Source organism: Vulpes vulpes, chromosome 4 (assembly GCF_048418805.1).
Source record: "Vulpes vulpes isolate BD-2025 chromosome 4, VulVul3, whole genome shotgun sequence".
Taxonomy (NCBI): domain Eukaryota; kingdom Metazoa; phylum Chordata; class Mammalia; order Carnivora; family Canidae; genus Vulpes; species Vulpes vulpes.
Window position 1 is genome coordinate 101,795,301 of NC_132783.1, and position 20,505 is coordinate 101,815,805.

Sequence of the window (20,505 nt, forward strand, 5' to 3'; positions counted from 1 at the left end):
CTTGATCCAGGGTCTCCAGGATCACACCCTGGGCTGCAGGCAGCACTAAACCGTGAGCCACCAGGGCTGCCCCAGTCTCTCTCCTTAACAGAAAGAAGTTTCCCCTCAACTATGAATGAGCCACACCCTCCTCTTACCTCTAATAACAAACAAACAAAAAAATTCACCTGGAATGAATGACTTTGTCCCAATTTCTCATGGCCAGCTTAGCAAAAAAATACTTCCAGGTAAAAACTAGTATTGAGCAGACTGGGTGGCTCCGTGATTTAGCACCGCCTTCAGCCCAGGGCCTGATCCTGGAGACCCGGGATCCAGTCCCATGTCAGGCTCCCTGCATGGAGGCTACTTCTCTCTCTGCCTGTGTCTTTGTCCCCCACTCTCTGTCTCATGAATAAATAAATAAAATCTTAAAAAAAAAAACTAGTATCAAAGTAGAGAAGTTACTTATGAGGAGAATAGAAGGCACTAGAGAAAAGCCCTTGGTCTTACAGGGCTGGTTAAGTGGCAGCATTGGCAAATGGGGGCCATGCTCATGTGGTTTGGCCAGAAGGGCATGTTCTTTCATTTTCCTTTCCACGCTCTTACATAGGATAGGATTCCACAGGTGCCAGCCTTTCCTAGAGTCCCATACTGTATTCCCCACTCTGAGCCTTGCCAGCAGGGAGTTTGACACCTTGGTTCTGAACAGTCTGAAAAGTCCACTGCCTCTTGGTCATCCATTTTGTAAGCCCCAGGGCATGGCATACATCTGAGACCAGCAAATTGTAAAACACTGTGGCTTAAAGTATGACCCAGGGACCATGGGCATGGGAATCACTGGAGATGCGTTACAGATGCAGGTTTCTAACCCTGCTGTCCAAAGCAGACTCCCTGTGGGTGAACTTTAGTAAACACCCTAGTAATACTTGAGAACCACTGATCAAGAGTGACCCAGATGCCTGGAGTCAGCTCAGGGCCACCTGCTTTGGATCAGGAGGCGTCCAGCATGGAGATCAGTGAGCAGCAGAAGCCTTCTCCAACCTGCCTCCTATCCAGCACCACTGCCTTATTCATCCATCATCGTGAAGTGAGGGGAGACTTGAGATACCCAATAAATAGCTGTGTCAAGTCACTTGTGGCTCTAGGTCCTTCACCTCTTAGGGCTGCCATTTGCTTCCTGCAGAATTAAGAACAAAGAGAAAGTGACCACCACGGGCAGCTCCCAGATAAACTATCACATGTCCAATTCTACTTCCCATCATCTCTAAGACCACAAGACATCCCTCCTGTGCTACAGAGAAGAGTGCATCCAGAAGGCTAGCTGTGGACTGGATACCACTTTGCCCTGACAAGGCTAAAGCAGAGGGCTTCCCTCCTACCCCCAGTCCCAGAACTTCCTCTTGCATACTAGAGGTCTAAGTAGCTTGAAGGGACATCCCATGATCAGGAAAACAAAACAGAACCCCAAAACAAAACAAAACAAAAAACCTCCAGGCTCTCTCAGCAGTCTGATCTGAGCACAGACCCCGTGCGCTGGCCTGACATGCCTTGTGAGGCAGGCAGGCTGAGGGTGAACAAGATTAGGATAATCCAGGGCATTTGCTTGTTAAGACCCTTATACAAAAGTGGAGCGCTGAAGAAAAGCCTGGTGTAAACTGACGAGTTTGTGAGCACAATCTGTGGATTTGTGAGAGGCGATCTTGCCAGCTAAAGGGATAAGCTCGACAGCTGTGCCTAAGAAGCCTTAACCTGTGAAATATCTTTCAACTTACCAGCTTTGGAAGCAGGGAGGGAAGGGAGCAGAGGCCTAGGAAGCTGGGCAGCCCTTTGCAAGCTATGAGAAAGAGGGGCGAAACAGACCTGGGGAGTGTGCTTCCAGAGGTTGGGGGTTGGGTGTCTGGCCTGCCGGAGGCAGTTGCTTTCTTCTCCAGAGTCCCTTGTCTCCTCCTTGTTGACCCTCCAAGACCCCAGCTCTCTCTTCTGCACAGAGGCAAAGACCCATTGATCTATTTTGTTAAAAGAAAAGAACTGGAGAGGGGCGTTGTCTCTGGAAATTGGAGCATCTCACCTTCCAATGACAGGAGCCCAGGGGTCACCCCCAAGCTAAGCACTCTGAGAAAGTCTTTCCCCTCAATGAAGTGCCATTAGCAAGAACTAAAGGCTGGGTGCTCAGAAGTCATGGGGATGCACAGAGCCACTTCTGGGCTCTGAAGAGGAGCCGGGTCAGGGAGATTCGTCTGCCCCAATGCAGCCAGGGGTGGCTGCCTTCTATCACGTGACCTCCCTCTCATCCACTTACCCCACAGCCCTGGGCATTACCCACTCCCTTCCCCGGGCTCGCACCCATCCTAGGAGCACAGCCAGGGACAAATCCACATCTCAGAGCTATCCCGTGAGAATCTCATGATGTGCTTGCATCATGTGACCTGGAGGACACCCCGAACCAGACAGAGACTTAAGTCACTGCTCAAAACATCTTTTCGGGTCAGAAAGGAAAGGTCACTGGGGAGGTGAAATGACTCAGGACAGTATGGGGAAGAAAATCAGCGTTGGCTGAGGCATGAGACAAGAAGATGATGCATGCCTGAACCCTGGCCTGTGTTTGGGTGAGGCCAGCTTCTGCTTCATTTATGCTGTAATTGCTTGGTAATGCAACAAGGCCCTAATGTGACTGGGTGCAGTCCCCCCTACAGAGTGAAGGCTCACATGTGCAAAGCCATATGCCACAGTCAAGATGCTATGGGTGAGCATTCTGTGAAAGCCAAGAAGAGTGAAATGAATGTAGTATATTTCATCAAAAGACCATTGAACTGAATGATCTTTAAGCCCTTTTTCTTGTACTATGAATAAATAAACTGATTAATTCTCACCATTTTAAATATCTGAAGTACTTGTTTCACACCTAGGAGTGGCCGTATCACACCTTTGAGCTGTGCTCTCAGACTCTCCCATTAATGTTTTTTAGAGACATCAGCAAGAATCAGATATCGGACATTGCTCCAGATGCCTTCCAGGGTCTGAAATCACTCACATCGCTGTAAGTGGGGAACAGAGCCATGTGGAGGTGGGAATGGGGGGTTGGCAATGGGAGAGGGATGTGTCCATATTTTTCAGGAGGTGTTTATCAAGGCTTTATGTTCCCTTACACACTTGTGGCAACCTGGTAAAAGAAACAAATATTTCTTCAGGGGAAATTGATCTTGGGGAATATTTCTACAACCCAAATGCATTATTTTTATTGATTAAGTGCCCAGCAGCTTCCCAGTTATTGGCTTCTAATTCAAATGCATCTTCTGCTCTACCCACAATTCCCCCTCCCACCCTGTGTGCCTCAGCAGCACTCTCGGGAGATGGACGAACAGAATGGTAATATATGTTTATTACCCATGTGCCCGTGCCCATTTCTCTCATCTATGTGACCTTGTCAAGGGAGAAGCTAATTTTCTTCCCTGATTTTCAGGCTTCTTCTCCAAACCAACTCATGGCCTTTATTCTGAATAAGCATCTACTCCATCCAGTAAAGCCTTCTTTTCTTGGATTGTGCAACCCTAGGGCAGCTTACTGGAAGGAAGCACAGCCTTGTCCACCAGGGACTCAGAGACCCACAGGGGCAAGAAGGCATGGAGCTTTGTCCTGATTCTACCAGTGACTTACTACATGGCATAGGGGATGTCACTGGGGTTTACTGTATATTTTCCCCACAGACAAAATGGAGTTAGCGATATCTTTCCTGCCTAACATGCATTCAGGGGTGACCATGATTAAATAATTGGCAGTACCTATTAAGCACTTACAGCGTGCCAGGAGTCTTGCAGGTTTAATCCTCATAACCTAAAATATAGACTCTATTCTCATCTCTCTTTTACAGTAGAAGAAATGAGGTGTTCTAAGCTCCACACAGACAGGAGTTTTTATCTCTTTTGATCTCAAACAGTACCTGGCTCGTAGTAAATGCACAAAAATAAAGCTTGTTGAATAAGTATAATTATCCAAAGTCCACAACTGGGAGAGGCAGGATTTGAACCCAAGCAGTGCAACTCCAGAACCCATGCTCTCAATCCCCATGCTATGCTGCCTCTCCAGGTAATGTGAAAAATATACACTGAGACACAAGAAAGCTATCATCAGGTGATATTATTTATATCATTTGATGACCTGCCCACTGAGTACGGGTGAGGATGCTCACAAGCAAGCTGTCGATGCTTTGCTTCTCTTGGTAACCTGTTTGCTTAATTTATGAGTGGGCAGGCAACAAGATACACATTTTTCCCCAATGGCCCATCCCACTGAGAAGGGGCTGGGGACAGGGAAGTCTCTTGATTCAGCTGTTGCCTGCTGCTTGCAGAGTAAATTAGTTTCATTTATCGAATAGAACATCTGGCTGAGATATCAAAGACAGGATTGTATGCGAGATTAGTGTCTGCTTATTGTGCTGAAGATCACAGAGGAGCAGAGAGAGTGGCTGTGTGCTGCCAGGATCCTATCCCTGCCCCCACCCTCCTATTCCACTTATCTGGTTTCCCTCTGCTGGGACTTGGGAACAATCTGAGGACAGTGAGATTCTTCTGGTCCTGTAGGGGGTGAGAAAAGGAAAAGTCAAATCTGCGTTGCCAAACTGGCAACTGGCCTCCCACTAGCCAGTTCTGAAATATACCGGGGCCCTACGTGAGGTGCCCCCTCACCTCTAATCTATGCATTCATCCATTCAGGTAGATGCCTGCTTGGTACCAAGGAGTATCACAGGCATGTAGAATGTGGCAGTGAACTGGATGGACAAGATCCTTGGTCTCCTGGAGCTTGGAATACAAATACACCCAACCCAAACTCGTCAGTGGCTGAGCTAAAGGGCAGGAAAGGCTTGCTGGTACTCATTTGTTTATTCTGTCAACAAATACTGTGCTAGACCCTGTCAGTCCTGTGAGCAAGCCATGTAATGTCACCATATTCTTGGGGCCTACTACATTCAAGGGAGCTGAGAGGGAAGAGCAGAGAAAAATCTTAAAATAAATAAATGCATAAGTAACAGAACATGACATAATAAAAAGTGATGAAGAAATAAAAACAGGGTGACAGGTGGTGAGAAACATTAGAATATTCAGGAGAAGCTTCCCAGGGAAGAGATGTTTGCACTCTGACCTGAAAGGTGAGAAGAGGGCAGTCAAGGAAAGATGTGAGAGCAAAGCCAGGTGGGTCTGCACCCAGATCACTCCAAGGTAGACCCACAGCCCTCTTCAGTCTACCAAAGAGTGGTTTTGACCCATTAGATTAGATCCATAAGGAGGTATGACGGGTCATGTGCGGATCCCCTGCCCCAAGTTCCTGGTCCCAACACCTCACCAGCTACTGCTACACCAGAAGGTTTGACATTAGGCGAGACAAGCAGACAGCGACGCTACAACGTTTGGCACAGTGAGCAGTGGGACATTAATATGAATTACAAATGCGCGCCTGAGCCATCATGCTGACTTTTATTTACTCATTAATTTGTTGAAACATTAATGAAACACACCCGCTGGCTGAGTGAGACACTCTTTTTTCCTGGTGGTGTCTGGAAAATAGGGGGTTTGGTTTATCGCTCCCATTTACTATTTCCTCACCCTAATATTTTGTCTCCTCAAAGATGTGTAACAGCCTGGATTTGCAGTCTGAGTGGGGTTTGTATATTGCATTCATTCAGTATACTTCAGCACCCAAGAGGGAATTGAAAGAGGGGGAAAAAAAGAAGCACTCCTGAGCTCCCTTCTCTACATGTCAAGGAGGCTGGACCCAAGAGAAGTGGTCTGCGCCATGGATGAGAGCAGAGAGAGGCCAGCAGGTCTTCAGCACCTATGTGGAGGGCCAGCAGGCACTGGGCTGGAGAGGCTGGCCATAGACATCTTCCCCAAGCCCTTCCAGGTTCCCGAAGGCCAGCTCATGGATAGGAGACACAGAGTGAGGGACCCTGTTGGTCTGAAAGAGAAAGGGGTAAAAGAATTCAGAGTTTCTTAGTTCCTGGAGCTCAAAGAGGGGCTGGAGTGTAGGGGCCATTGCTCCCAGTTAACAATTCCTTGCTCTCCAGCTTTTTCTGAGAGCCAGTCCCTGACTCAGCAGTCCCTGTGCCATCTGGATAGGACCCCAGATGCCCAAAGCCCTGTCTGGATGGATGATTAAAGAACTCAGCTCAGGAATTCCTAGGATGCAATGGTATATTAAAGGGAAATGTTCTATAGGCTGGGCTCAGTCTGATCAATACCCATTGAAGACAAGAAGACGCAGGGCCGGCAGCTTCCTACATATCTTATTTATTGCCGAGGTGTGAGTCATATCAGCAGCTCAGGGAGACACTACAAAGGGACTGCTGCTCTCTGTTGTGGATTATTTATTGAACTGGGCTGCCCAGGAGTAAAACAGGATAGAGCCCATTTCTCCTTGCCTCCCAGATCGCCTGCCTCTCCAGCTCTTGGTGGCACTCACCTGCTGTCCCATTGGGAAGGAGAGGGGGTAAGGCCAGCCAGAGAAGGAGATGCTCTGAGAAACCCCACCTACCCACTCACTTACCCCCCCGCCCATGGAGTTGGCCGAGGCAACGGCCTCTACATGAGTGGGTTCCACTGGCCTTGCCTCTGCAGCAACCATTCTCTCCTCTGCTTTTTTCCAGCGTGCTCTATGGGAACAAGATCACTGAGCTTGCCAAGGGACTGTTTGACGGGCTGGTGTCCTTACAGCTGCTGTGAGTAGGCACCTTTGTCACATTGTATGTCTCAGGGACTGTTTGCAGGCTCTTCCCTGCAAACTTCGAGCCATGCTTCTATACAGTTCTTTTGACTGTACACACACTAAAAGGAAAAAAAATATCTGAGCTGTCCACCCCACACATGTGTCACCTCTTTTTTGGTGGAAAAAAAGCCAGGGAGTTGGCAGAGGGAGGCCAAGGTCAATGTGAACAAATCCAAATGATACAGCTCAGGAGCCTGGCCTGGACATGAGTCACTAACCCATAGATCTAGTGGCTAGGAATTAAGCCTGGGTTGAATCCTACAAGGGGAAGCATCTTGCAGGAGTGTGCTAGGATTGTAAGGGAACTGAAACATTGACACACCATATTCCAAGAAAGCTGAAACAGAGCTGCTGACAGACATGTAACCTTGGAGAAAGGTGGGGGTGGGGTGGTGAAATAATTATACAGAAGAGCATAATCAGTCACCAGTGTGACTCTATCTGCGTAAGATATGGCTGAGGGGGGGAGTGTTTATTTAATTTGAAGGAAGATTTGTTGCCTCGAATTTTAAGCTCTGGGATTATTTATTTGCATTTATTTCATTCTGGTCATTTGAGCTTAAATGTTTGAAGAAGATAATTGAACTCTGATGTGAAGAGGCAAGGAAAGGAATTTCACTTGTCCTGTATTTTAAGATTTTATGATGGGGGAGATTAGGTCTGTGGTTTGTGATTAGATAGGCATGGCATCTACGTGCATGTGCTGTGGTTGGACGTATATGTGTGCCCATACACATCCTTGCCTGTTCAGTGACCATCACAATTCCTGTGAGTATGAGGAACTGATCTTGAGTATCCTAGGAGTGGTATAGAATACCAGGCTTCAGAGAGGTAAACAACTTGCACTCAATCACACAGCAAAATAGGTGTGGAAACTGGCAAAGAGTTGACATGGTCCTGTGGCTCAGAAGGCTCTCAGCCCTTTGAGTAGAGGTGCGCATCTGAGTAAGATGAGTAAGTGAGTGTGTGTGTGTGTCTTTGTAAAACCATCTCCGAGTCGCAGGCCACGAGGAAGGGGCCTCCCTACACCCCCATGTGCTGGTAAGCAAAGCTGCCATGGGAGTTTGTAGACCAGGTGGTCAAGCTGGGTCTCGGGGTGGGTGGGAGGCCAGGAACAAGAATAGAGAGAGGAAGGTAGGCAACACCATCACAGGGTGACACCCAAAGATTCTTCAAGGAAGAGGAAGTGAGACTCTTCCTCAGCCTTTCCCTTCTCACATCTTTACGTGCTACCCATCCCATGTTCTGTAAGACTTGGGCCTGGACAAATCCTCCCAGGACAATACAGTCATGTAAATCCCTCCCAATGGCTTTCCAGGTAGCACTTCCATCTACAAGCAGTAGCCAGGTTTGTTTCAGTGAAGCTGAAAGCAAGAGGAAGAAGATTCTGTGTCTTTTTGTCTATATCTCCCTTCACCTCTGTCTCCAGATCTGTCTCATCTGGGAGTCTATGCGTGGGCGTATTCTTCTGTTCAAAGGTCCCAGCCCTCAGAAGAGCCTCGAAGGCTGTCTGTTACAGTGACATACCAGTGCTCTGTAGGGAGCTGGGTGTTTCACAGTGGTGTTCTTTGCTTATAGCAAAGAAACTGTAAGTTATAACCACCACCATAAGGCTAGCTAGCTTAGCTGTTAATCCCTGGAAAGAAGCATAACAAAAGCATGGGCCTTGAGGTAGATTTGGGGGTGTTGCATTCCACTGGGCTGAGCTGAATATCCCTTCACAAATCTTCGTGTCTGGTGTGGACAGGAATGTGCCCTCGCATTCATTAAGTAGAAACCTAGCTTGCATCACAGTGCCTAGCACAGCACCTGGCATGTTGCAAAGATGGATAAATGCATAGGTTTGGGGGGCCGGGCTTGCATGTTTTTTTTTTTTTTAAAGAGGAAATGTCTCCCAGCTTGGAGCTGACAGCAGTGATGATATTAATAGAACTCACAGGACTTTGCATGGGCTGGGAAGGCAATCTAGTTCAACCTCACCAAAACTTTGAGCAGATGGACTGGAGTAACTGGGAGTAAAGACAGACCATCCTCCCCCACACCCACGCAACCAAGAGTTGACACAACTTAGGCAGACTTGCTTTCCAGAAAGAAGCAGCAACTGCAGCCCGTCATTGGGCTTTGACCTGCTGCTGAGCAGTTGGAAAGCATGTCCTGATTAGATCTAATTTAGCGTCCAGCCCGCTATAGATTGGATTTCTCCTTGTTAGACTGGAGACACTCTGATAAGAAGGCTCTGATTAGAATACCCTGGTAGTCTGAGTAATTTCCTCTCCTTTGACTCGAAGGCTTTTGGAGAGAGGTTTGTGTTTATTTTTCTCTCTCCGTTTCTCAAATTATTGGTGCATCACAAAGCCAAGCTGTCTCTGCCACATGAAGTGATCTTGGCTATTTCCTTTCTGGTGCTTGTCATGATGCCAGTAACGAAGTGGGTACAATGAGTTGTCCTACCTGCACCCCTTGCCCCATATCTCCACATTTTTCAGCCATCCCACCAAATCTGCCTAACCCCTGGATCATCCTCCTGGGTCATTTTCTTGATAGGTTTGTTGCAGCAAATGGCGAAATAGAATATCTCAGGCTTCAGAGTTTCTCAGAGGCTACCACAAATGGGCCTATGTAGAAAAGCTTCAACCATCCTGGGAGTGATCCCCTAAACCCAACAACCCTGTCTTCTGGGTGTCAGCCTGGAAGGAGTCACCTCCTTTGCTTTAAGTTCCAGAATCTTAGAGGCCAAAGGAACTTTGGGATTCTAAGTACTGTCTTCTACCCCATTGGTGCAGAAACCCCTCTTATGCCCTCTCTGACAGATTCTGTTCTTACTGATGGTGTTTATAGTAAGTCATCATGTATACTTAGAAGGTGAGGAAGTTATTTCTTATACTAGACCTCAGTAGTGGCTTCTGGGGAAACTCAGAAGAGGCTCTTCTCAAAGTCTTCAAATGTTTCAAAATAATTAGTATGTCTCCCTATAATTATACCCAAATAGGTTCAGTTCCTGCAGATACTCCTGTGTAAATACACATTCACTGGTTACTAGAGCCCTTATTCATCTCTGGGGGAGTGCGTGGCGGTCTGTCAGCTTCCCTCCTTATACCAGACTGCTGGGAAGCAAGTCCAGCACCCATTTGGACAAGAAGTATGTTTAGAGACTCCCTCCTAAACCGCTAAGAACTGAAATATCCCACATGAAGACATCTCAGAATCCATGGTCAGGACAGGATATGCCACTGCACATATGCTCCCAACTCCAGGGATGAGAACAGCAGGATGACCAGAGAAGTGACCTGGGCTCTTCTCCCAGAGGGCACCCATCCCCTTCCTCATCAGGAACTTAGGGTCAGTGATTAGGATGCTCTTGTCTCTCTCCATACCCCTGCCTACCCAGGCTCCTGGGTTCCTAGGACATCTGTGAGATCGGATCCTGGTGTGCAACCAGTCAAGTACCCCCAGATCCCTCACCTTGGAGCTTAGAGGTCAACCTCTTCCAAAGCAAGGAAAGCCATCAGCAGGTCTTTAGAACCATTGTTTTCTTGTCTGATGGGCAGCTGAGCTGCAAGTTGTGCTGTTTCAGCTCTCCCAGGAAGTAAAGAGCATTCATTTAGTGCTCACTGATTGTATGGCATACAGAGGAAAGTCACCCGAGTGGGGCAGGTGGTCATTTGAGGTAGAAGCTTTCGTGTAAATCCTGGCCGTGGTCATGTTAAGCCTGTTCCAGGAGGTCTTAAACCAAACCAGACTGTCTTGGGGCTGGAATAAGTTAAGACAACCCAGGCACCTGTTGTTTGATTTTCTTGGAAGGCAGACAAGGCCATTTGAGAGTCTTGGAGTTTGCCAAGCAACGTGCCAATTACAGGGCAGTAAGCAAAACTTCACTCCCGTAGCTCACTTTCCCTCACCAGCTGCTTCACAGGTAATACTACTGCTGCTAATAGTAGCAGCTAACATTTACTGACTACTTAATATGCTCCAGAGCCTGTGCTAAAGCAGTTTTATGCTTCTCTAATTTTTGCAACAATGCTAAGAGGAAGGTACTGTTGAGAGGCCCATTTTACAGATGAGGAGACTGAGGCCTTGAAGGGTTAAGTAACACAGCCATTGCCACTCAGTGTGTAAGTGGCAGGGCACTGGCACCCAGGCAGTCTAATTCTGGAGTCCATGCCAGAGACTTCTGCTTCAGCCCTAGTCACAGGCAGATGTACAGAGCTGGTTTTGTGATCTGTGGAGCAAGAATTCCTCACCAGCCCATGGGGAGGAGAAGGTGCTACTAAAGAACTGTATCCAGTTCCTTTGGTCGACTGTATCAGTCATGGGCTGCCATCTCTCTGGGACTTCCTCTGGTTCCTCGGCATCCCACTAACCCCTGTGAGAGGGCCTGAAGGAGTTCCTTGTCACTAAAGACCAGGTCAAGGTGAGATGATGAGAACTCTCTCCCACGGTAGAAGCCAACTTGCTTTGTGATGCATTCTTGAGGGAGGACTTCTTCCTTTGCTCGTGTACCTGGGGTTTCCCAAGGAGAGCCTTCAGGGAGACTTAAAATCTGGGGTCATCCCATGCTTGGTCATCAAGCGAATGATTCACCCCTCTTAAAGGACCAGTTAGTAACCAGGAGGCAACAGAGAGGCAAATGATCACCCTAGTAGCTTCCGAGGGAAAGGAGCAAGCCAGGTCATGCTAGGTGAGGCCTTTGAGCTTCTGATAGCAGGTGGGGGCTCACCTGTCTGGTCTCTCAAAGTCTCTACTTCCCTCCGTTTGCAACCCTACTCCTAGAGTTCTCCTATGTCTGTGGACTCCAAGGAGGTCTTGTTTTTCAGACAGGCCACCTGATGGCATTGCTACCTTTGCAGTTTCCCTTGTATCAGGAATCACCATGACAACCCACAGCTGGTGACCAGCAGTATAGCCATATTAGGAGAGAAGGGAAGAGTCCCCTTTGTCCTTATTGGGACTGGGAGGGCTCATCCTATGTCCTCTCCTGAGTGTTTAGCCTGACATGGCCCAGAGCAAGACTGGGCAGGGTTAGAGCTTCTTGACCTCATGGCACTGGTAACACCAGTCTCCTCCCCATGTCTGGCTTCAGTAGGTTCCCAAAGGTCAAAGTAAATCCCTTATATCATACAGTAAAGATGACAGTATAATATTTGTTCTAAGGCAAGAGAGTAGTTCTTAATTACAATTAGTGGATAAAGGAATTCAGGATGATAGAAGGTTAATTCTAGAGAAATTAAAAAAAAATATGGAGGTTTGACTCTATACCCTGCAGCTTAATCAGAGGTCCAAAATATATCTCCAAATTGGTGTCCTCACTAATAGTTTATACTCATTTTAATGGTGCTAAATACTTTCTGGGAGAGAATTCTTTCAAGGAGGAGCCATCGAAATGGTTATGCCGAGCAGTTGTTGGTACATTCTTCTCCTCTGTATCTGCATCTGAGTGTTTACAAAGCAGAAACTGACTCCCCAGCCTTGTGTTAGGAAGAGGAGACTCCGCAAAGCACCTCCTGTGGTAGGAGCCTGGGCCATCTTCCTGTCTTATGGTCTTTCTTGCCAGGGTTTTGCTTATTTCTAGGAAGGGGGTCACTGCACTCTTTCTTGGCACCAGTTTTCTGAGAAAACCTTGGTACTGTGGAGTTTGGCATTTCCCAACAAACACCACAGAAGCAAGAGGAGTAACGTAGCCGCTGTCTTCCACACACCCATGGGCAGGTGTGGAAAGTATAAATCCCACCCAGAATGTTAGCTCTGGGCCACTGAATCAACACGTGAACTGCTGGAGTTGCCAAGGTGATTGTAATGCAATTTATCATTAAACCTGACTCCAGATGTTTATGTTTTCCAAACCTTGCAGCAAAGGCCTGTGAGCTCCATGAAGCAGATGTAGCTAAAAGTGGGGTCTCAGTGGCCTTCTGTCCCATTGGCCTCTCTGGGGAAGCTGGGTATGGGGGGTCCTGTTCCCCGATCAGGGTGGACCTCATCTGCCTCCCTGTGTTGAGAGCAGCTGGGACTTCCCTGGCCAGAGCAGGCCAGGTCTTCTAGCAGGAGGACTTGAGTCACGAGGGCCCCCCTTAGTACAGACTAAGGGGATTTCGCCACCCACCCCGCAACCCCCTCCCTCCAGCTCCAGCTCTGTGGTTCTCAGTGGCTTGTTTCCTGCCTTGCCTTTTCCGAAGGCAACAGCTCTGGAAAGGATTATCTCTTAGCGGCACCGTTATGTTGGTTAGTCAGTGGGCTGAGTGCTAATACCTCTTGACATGGAACATATGTGGAAGCCAAACGTGCTCCGAGAAGAGGGGGTGGCAGAGTGCCTCACAGGGCTAACACTTGGAAATAAATTTAGAAGGTGATGTACGTGCAGTCCGCCTCCCGATGTGCCACTCTCCTTAATCTCCTCTGAAGGGAGCATGACTCTTTGTTTTGTCTTATTGTAGAATCATCACTAGGGTCATGGGAGTGGCTACAGAGAACATACTGCTGCCTCCTACCATGAACATTAGGCGATTCCCAAGGTCCTTAGTGGGTATCAGGGTTGCATAATAGATGGGAACAAAGTCTTTGGGCTAAGATAGGAGCTTTGGGCTAAGATGGATCCACTTCTCAACCTACCACTTTGTCGCTGTGCAAGTTCCATCACTGGTACTTAAGGTTTCTATGTCGCAGTGGTGTCATCTGTCATATGGAGATGGCACTTATCCCATAGGGCTGTGGGGAGATTAATGAGTCAGTGTTTATAAGGGGCTTGGTGGATGCCTAGCCATACATCGTGCTTGTTACCAGGTGTGTCTCATGTCCCTGATATTCATCTGGCCTGACCATCCCAGCCCCTCTCTTCTTTTGCTTGTAAGATCTTGAGGCTCTTTGGGAGGTGGGTCTGGGAGCAGGTGGCACCAAAAGATGGTTGAATATGCTTTTGGGGAAATATTTATGAACACAATATGCCCCCATCCCCTAACTCACTGGACCCAGCAGACCAAGCTGGGCTCTAGCTGGGATGTCAGAGTTTTGAGTTTGAATCCCAGGAAGCCTCTTGAATGAGGCAAGCTGGAGCATCTCATCTTGCATGAGGGATGCTGTTTTCTCTGCTTCATCTCTGTTCCCTGATCTTCCCAGGGTAGAGTGAGAATTCAGGGGAGCCATGCATACCAGCTCCCAAATCACCATTTGGTCAATGATCACTGAAGGTGGAAACCCTGCTTTGTACATGTATGAGCCCCTCAATGAAGAACCTGCCACTTTGTGCCAATGGCAATTTGGGTGAGCATCCCAAAGAGTGTCCCATCTCTGACAACTTGGTGCCAGGTCCTTCGTAAGAGTTGGCAGGATACCTGATACCTCTGCACCACCAAGAAGCAGGTAGTCTTCCAGATCCAACTGGACCTCCATCCACCTGGTGTATTCCATGCCCAGGTGCATTTCAAAGCTAGCAAAAATAGCCACTACCAGAGATGAGAAACACCCTCCACTGGGCATGGAAAAGAGCATGGAAAGAGTTGAAGTCTGAAGTCAGGCTGGTACTTCACTTCCTGCTGTATGATCTTGGTCAAATCCATCACCACTCTGACCCTCAGTCTCCTCACTGGCAAAATGAGGACAATCTTAGTGCTGCTCTGAGGGTGAAATAAAATATGCCATGAAAAGTGCTTTAGAAAATGCTCAGCACGGGGCTGCACGGAGCTGTGGTCTCTAGAGATGACGCTGCATTATTAGTGTTATTTTACACAGCAGCTACACTGCTGCTTCTCAAAGGGGAATGACATGGGACAGGACAGATGGAGCAGCCTTGAGGGAGAAAGAGGGAGAATCAATCCCTCCAGTGAAATACAGAGAATGCCCATCTTCAGGAATTCTTAGGGAAATGCTGAACCCCATCCCAAATAGCCATTTACTCTCTGTTTGCTCCATCACAGCATGTTTTTTTAATTCCCCTCCAACTCTTGTCCGTGTACCAGGTAGCTCAGAGATCCTTTCGTGGAAGACAGATGGAGTTGAGTAGCTGCCAACCTTCCTCCCAAAGGAGAGAGGACAGAAGGACAGGCTGTTAGATCTTGCTGGTGCTAGGGATCAGTGAGACTGTCCACGGCATCTAAATCTGGATAAGCAGCTTAATTTTATCTCCCTGCACCTACGTGTCTTGCCTTAGGGAGCCAAGCATCCTGGGAGAGGATGAGTGACCAGGAGACTGTGCCCTTCTGCATTTCCCTTTGCTCCCTGCCTCATGCACTCTATGCCTCAAGCTGTCTTTGCCTAGTAATTCCGCCAGCCTGGCTTGTTTTGATGCCTTCCATCTTTGCGATAACATCCCATGCTAAGACATCTAGAAGCAGTAGGGAACAAGAAAGTATTTGGATCAGAAAAAGAAGCCTCTGTAGTTCCCGTGAGTGAGGACGGTTGCCAGAGTGGCATGAAGTTCAGATACCCTTTCAAGGCAGGTCAGAGTCACCACTGCTCTCTCCCTGTGGGCTTCCTCTTGGTCCAATGTCCAGCATTCTTCAGAACTGCAACTGAGCTCATTAATCTGCACTAGGGTCTCAAAGATGAGACCCAGGCCAGATAGGCAAATAAACTGGTGAAAGACATCAATTGCAATAGGGAATAGTGAGGACTGTGGCAAAGCAGGAGCATAGGTCCTATCTAAAGGGGACAGCCGCTCCATAGCTGCCTCCAGTGAATGCACTGTTGCTAGAGCGTCTAAAAAATTTTTTCAAGAGGAAATAGAAATCTGGTGTCTGTGTGTGTATGTGTGGGTGTATGTGTAAGAAAGAAAGAGAGAGTTCTCAATTTTAAAACATCGGGAGGGTAAATAAACAAACTTGCATGTGGGATGTCACAATATGTTGCAAAGAAGATTCTATCCTCAGACCATCAAACCTCTGACTTGGTCTCCCTCTTGAATTGTTCAGTATTTCCTAGCAAATTGATGCCCTCAGAAGGCTCTGAATATCCAGATTTGGAACAAATCATTTACTGTGTACTTTATTTTTCTTTGTAAACAAGCAACCCAAACATGCATGTGTGACAGATCCATTCCTGCCCCGTGGGTGCTTGGCTCTGCTGGGTCCCTCCAGCTTTTCTGCATGGTGTCCTCCTTGGAGAGTGACCTTGACTAAAATGTAATATACAAAGCACCGGAAATTCTTGGGGGAATGCCTCCGAGGACACAGACAGATGGGCAGGGTGTATAAGGCATTCATAAAGAAGAAGACCTCCAGAGACCTCAATTCTTGTTAGTACTTCCAGCATGCTCCCTAGAAACCCGTGTGACCTTGACCAAGCCACCGCACTCTCAGCCTCCATTTTCTCACCTAAACTTTGGAGGCTGGCTCTGTCCATTTGCTCAGGTTACCGTGAGAACCACAGGATGCTAGGAAAGCACTCTGGGAAACAAGAAAAATATTCTAGCAATGGGAGCTTTTCTCCAGGAGGACATCTGTGTGAACCCTTGGGACCCTGCCCATTATTAGCCAGATTAAAAAGGCCGTTCGTCTACTTGTCACTGCCACAGCTGCCTGCCCACACACAGGCTGCAAGGGGCCCACTGGGAGGACAGGCCTGCGGCGAGGGAGAAATGACACAGATGAGTAATTCCCATGGGCAGCCTCCCGTTACCAACTCAAGTCCCCTTGGATCCTGGCATCAGAGCCTCCAGAGACAAGCCAGCTCATTATGAGTCTCCTGGGCCATTCCCCTTGGAGAAGCTCTGAGCCAGCCTTGAGAGTAGAATTTTTTTTAATTTACCATTTTTTACTGGTTAGTTTAGTTCTCCCCTCCCTCACTTTTATTAAAGAAGCAATGAGAAATAATTTTACACTAGTTAAGAGGGCACAACTAGTCAGTCTAGGATCATAAAGGAAATTCTCAGGACCTAGATTTGCTTGACTTGCCAGCCCCATTCTGGAGAACTCTCCTATAACCCTCATGACATCACCTATGCTGAACCAGAGTTTCAATGGAAAGGCAACTTCCTTTGGTGCTTCTTGTTTTTTTGTTTTGTTTTGTTTTTTGGTTTTTGGGTTTTTTTGGTGGAGGGAGGGGTCTGAAGATCTAAAACCAGGGCAGATGGGTGCCACCTTATAGGAGTGTGGTCCCCTGGAGTTGCATATGGGGTTGGGTGTATTTCTTAATGAATGCTTGTGCTGAGCCCTAAGAAGAAAGGGAATAAAGGAGATGTCATTTGTGCCATCAGAACTTACAGTCATCCTAGGTGGGAAGCTAATGATAAACAGCAACAAACAGCCTGCAATCCCCAATTGAGAGAAGTGCTATGAAGACAATGAACTTGGGCTATGAGAGACAGTAGCGAGGGGCTGCGGGTCTTGCTGTAGATGAGGGGATCAGGGCCAGTCTCTCTGAGGAGGTGACATTTGAGCTGAGATGAAGAGGAGGGAAGCTAACCTTCCCTTATGAAAGGGAGTAAAGAATGTGTTCAAAGGACCTGAACCAAAACACTTATGGGGGTGTTTGAGGAATGGACATGCCATGCGTGGGGATACGTGGGGAAACGGGCAGAGGGCAGGTCACATGAGGTTCCATCTGTGTACATGCATGTGTGTGTGCGCGCGTGCGTGTCAGAGAATGTATGTGTGTGTGCACATGCGCTTACCCATGGGTGTATTTTTCTGGGAGGATCACATAATCTATAACCTTCATTAGATTTCCAGTGGGACCAATGGTTTGAAAGAACTCTGAGTTTTCTGAGTCAAAATTGCCCTTAGTCAATCAACTAAAGCTTTAGAACAATTGCCCCCAATGACTTTTTTTCCAATTCCTGGAGGTTCTGCATCCTAAAGCAGAATTTAAAGGCTGGCAGTGCTTTACTCAATATTTCCTAGCAAAGCGATGCCCTCAAAGGGCCCTGAATATCAAGATTTAGAACAAATCATTTACTGTGTACTTTATTTTTCTTTGTAAACAGTGCCATTTCCAGTCTTCCACTGAGGGCACAAGCACAAGGGAAGGCTCCAGGTGATTTCAGCATGTGGCACAGCATCCAAGCTAACTAGTGTACGGGTGTCCAGATATGTTTGGAGTTTCAGGGGCCACAGGAAGGCAGTAGCCACACACACACACACACACACACACACACACACACACACACACACACACAATGAGCAGCAGGAGCCGTGGCTATAAGGAGAGTGCGTGGAGCCCTGCAGCCTGTCCTGGGCAGGGCAGCCCTGGCTCCGTGGAGAATTAGCAGGATTAGTGAATCACTGGCCTCTCTCCTGCTTGCAGCCTCCTCAATGCCAACAAGATCAACTGCCTGCGAGTGAACACGTTTCAAGACCTGCAGAACCTCAACCTGCTCTCCCTGTATGACAACAAGCTACAGACCATCAGCAAGGGACTCTTTGCCCCTCTGCAGGCCATCCAGACCCTGTGAGTATGCCCCCTCGAGTGCCAGCACATGCCCAGACAGCAAGTGACCCCAAACACCCAGACACAGAGAATACCCCAAATGAAGGCAAAGTGTGTCCAGGATGATATCTAGCGCCTGCGGTGAGGAGGCGCTAATAACAGTGGTTCTAGTGCACCTCTACTGAGCACTCCCATGGTGCTCCACACCTCACTGAGTATTTTCCCTGTATTCAGACCTTTAGGCCTCACAGTAATCCTATGTGGTAGATGCTGTTATGATCCCTCAATTCTATGTGAGGAAACCAGGGCGCAGAGAGGTTAAGCAACTTACTCAAGGTTGCACAGCTAGTAAGAAGCAGGGTTTGAAGAGGTAGAGTCGCTGCTCACCTGCGCTCTTAACCACTGTGGCCAGGGTATTCTGAGGAGGCTCCATCTCTGCTGATAACCCAGTGATGCCCACCCCCCACCCTACATAACCAAATCTCTGGTACAGGCACACAGAATTCTTCACTTCCATCTTCAGGGAGCACTTCCTCAGTCCCAAGCACTGCAGATGTTCATAAATAACTCTATTAGATAAAAGATACCTGAGGACAGATCTCAGCCCCACCCAGCCCAGAGCTGACCATGAACCTGGGGCTTCTGGACACCTTCTAAGTTACCTGGCACTTGCTGCCCCTGTAGCCAGAGACAGGTGCCAATAAAGAGTTAAGAACAGCTGCTATATATTGAGCAGTGACCATATGCTGAGCACTGTGTTGCCGCTATGAAGAGTTTCCTTAGGAGCCAGGAGAAGCCAGACCCACGGTGCTGCCCTGGAGATAATGAGGCTGACAGCAATACCCACTATGAGATGTGGCACATCCACCCTGTGCCAGTCACCATGCCGGCTCTATGTGCCTGGCATCACTGAGCTTGGAGAAATAAAGTCCTATCCGCCGTAAGCACAAACCCTGAGCCTGCCATTTACTTAAGCCCATCAGAACTGGTGTGGGTCAGTGGTGGGTCCTGGCCCAAGTCAGGAGAGCAGGGAGCTGGGTCCCCCTCCCCAACCCTGGCCTGCTCCCGGCTGCGCCTGTGACCCTCTCTGACACACACAGGGCGCAGCCCCACCCGCCTTCACATCCTGCCTGACGAGAGGGGCCCAGCACCAGGCAAGGTGGTGGTGGAGAGTGGCACCATGGGGGCACTCCTGATCAAGTCTCATCCCTCTCACAGCCACTTAGCCCAAAACCCATTTGTGTGTGACTGCCACTTGAAGTGGCTGGCCGACTACCTGCAGGACAACCCCATCGAGACGAGCGGGGCCCGCTGCAGCAGCCCACGCCGGCTGGCCAACAAGCGCATCGGCCAGATCAAGAGCAAGAAGTTCCGCTGCTCAGGTAATCAGGTTATGGGGCTGGGCCCCACCTTCCGACTCAGAGTACAGCAGCCCCAGAGAGGCCAGTAATCCAATCTGGAGGACAGCAAGCACTGTAATGGCTCCTAGGGAGCATCTTTGCAAATTAAATTGGGGAAATTCAGTTAGTCCTGCAGAAAACCAATTACCTTATGGATTTAAAATAAAACACACACACACAATAAAAGCATGGGGGGGGGGGGTCATTGCACAATTTCAGGGGAGACAGAACCCAGGTGGCAGCCTATCTCCAGGGCTAGGTGGAAGCTAGGGGAGGGGCAGCCTTTACCCATGTGCCTTTTAGAGGCTACAATTTATTTTCTTTTTGTTCCCAAAGTATGCTCCCCAAGTGGCAGATAGGGAAATAAATTTGTCCTCAGGTCAGCTACAGGCAGCATGTCATCTTGGGGGCCTCTCATCCCCTCTAAGCCTTCCTTTGGTACAGTCCTTTGACTAGAGTTTGTTACAGATTTCACCGACATTCTCACTAGCTGACTTCTCCACCCCAGCCTGGTGCATTCTGCTTGTGGAGAGAACAGCAATGAGCTGTGCTCAGTAGGAAAGCAAAGCCTTGCCCTCCAGTTTCCAGGCTCTCCCTGGTAACCTTCCTCCCTCCCACACCCAGGAAAGATACCAGGGGCGAATAGCAGAGGAGTTCTCAGTTCATCTTGGAAGGAGAAGTAGCTGTCCTTGACCCGATAGCTGGGTGACCAGGCAGTTAAAAATGGTGACCATTTGTGTCATTGGCTCTTGGAAAAAATCACCACGCGGCATTGTGCTCCCAGTGGTAAGAGATTGATAGCATGATGTGCTGAGATGGGTTGGCACCAGCCCTCACAATCTGTGTGTCAGCGAGAACCCTTCTTCTCCCCTGCCCAAGAGCATCTTATGTAATCGAGTCCCCCCGGGGAGAATGACGGCGTGGGCATGGGTCGCCAGGAGGAGACCAGCAGACAGACTTCTGCTTCTTTCATGTTGTTCTTGGCCTCTACGTCAGATCCTTCAGTCCATGTCTCCAG

The 20,505-nt window shown here is 48.4% G+C and overlaps 1 protein-coding gene across 1 annotated transcript in view; it reads left to right on the forward strand.

Moving 5' to 3' along the window:
• Positions 1-20,505, forward strand: part of SLIT3 (slit guidance ligand 3) — a 589,227-nt gene that overhangs the window by 477,473 nt on the left and 91,249 nt on the right. Inside the window, exons 11-14 of the mRNA XM_026009601.2 lie at positions 2,945-3,016; positions 6,617-6,688; positions 17,965-18,108; positions 19,306-19,469. Coding sequence (XP_025865386.2) covers positions 2,945-3,016; positions 6,617-6,688; positions 17,965-18,108; positions 19,306-19,469 — 452 coding nt within the window. The remainder of the gene's footprint in view (positions 1-2,944; positions 3,017-6,616; positions 6,689-17,964; positions 18,109-19,305; positions 19,470-20,505) is intronic.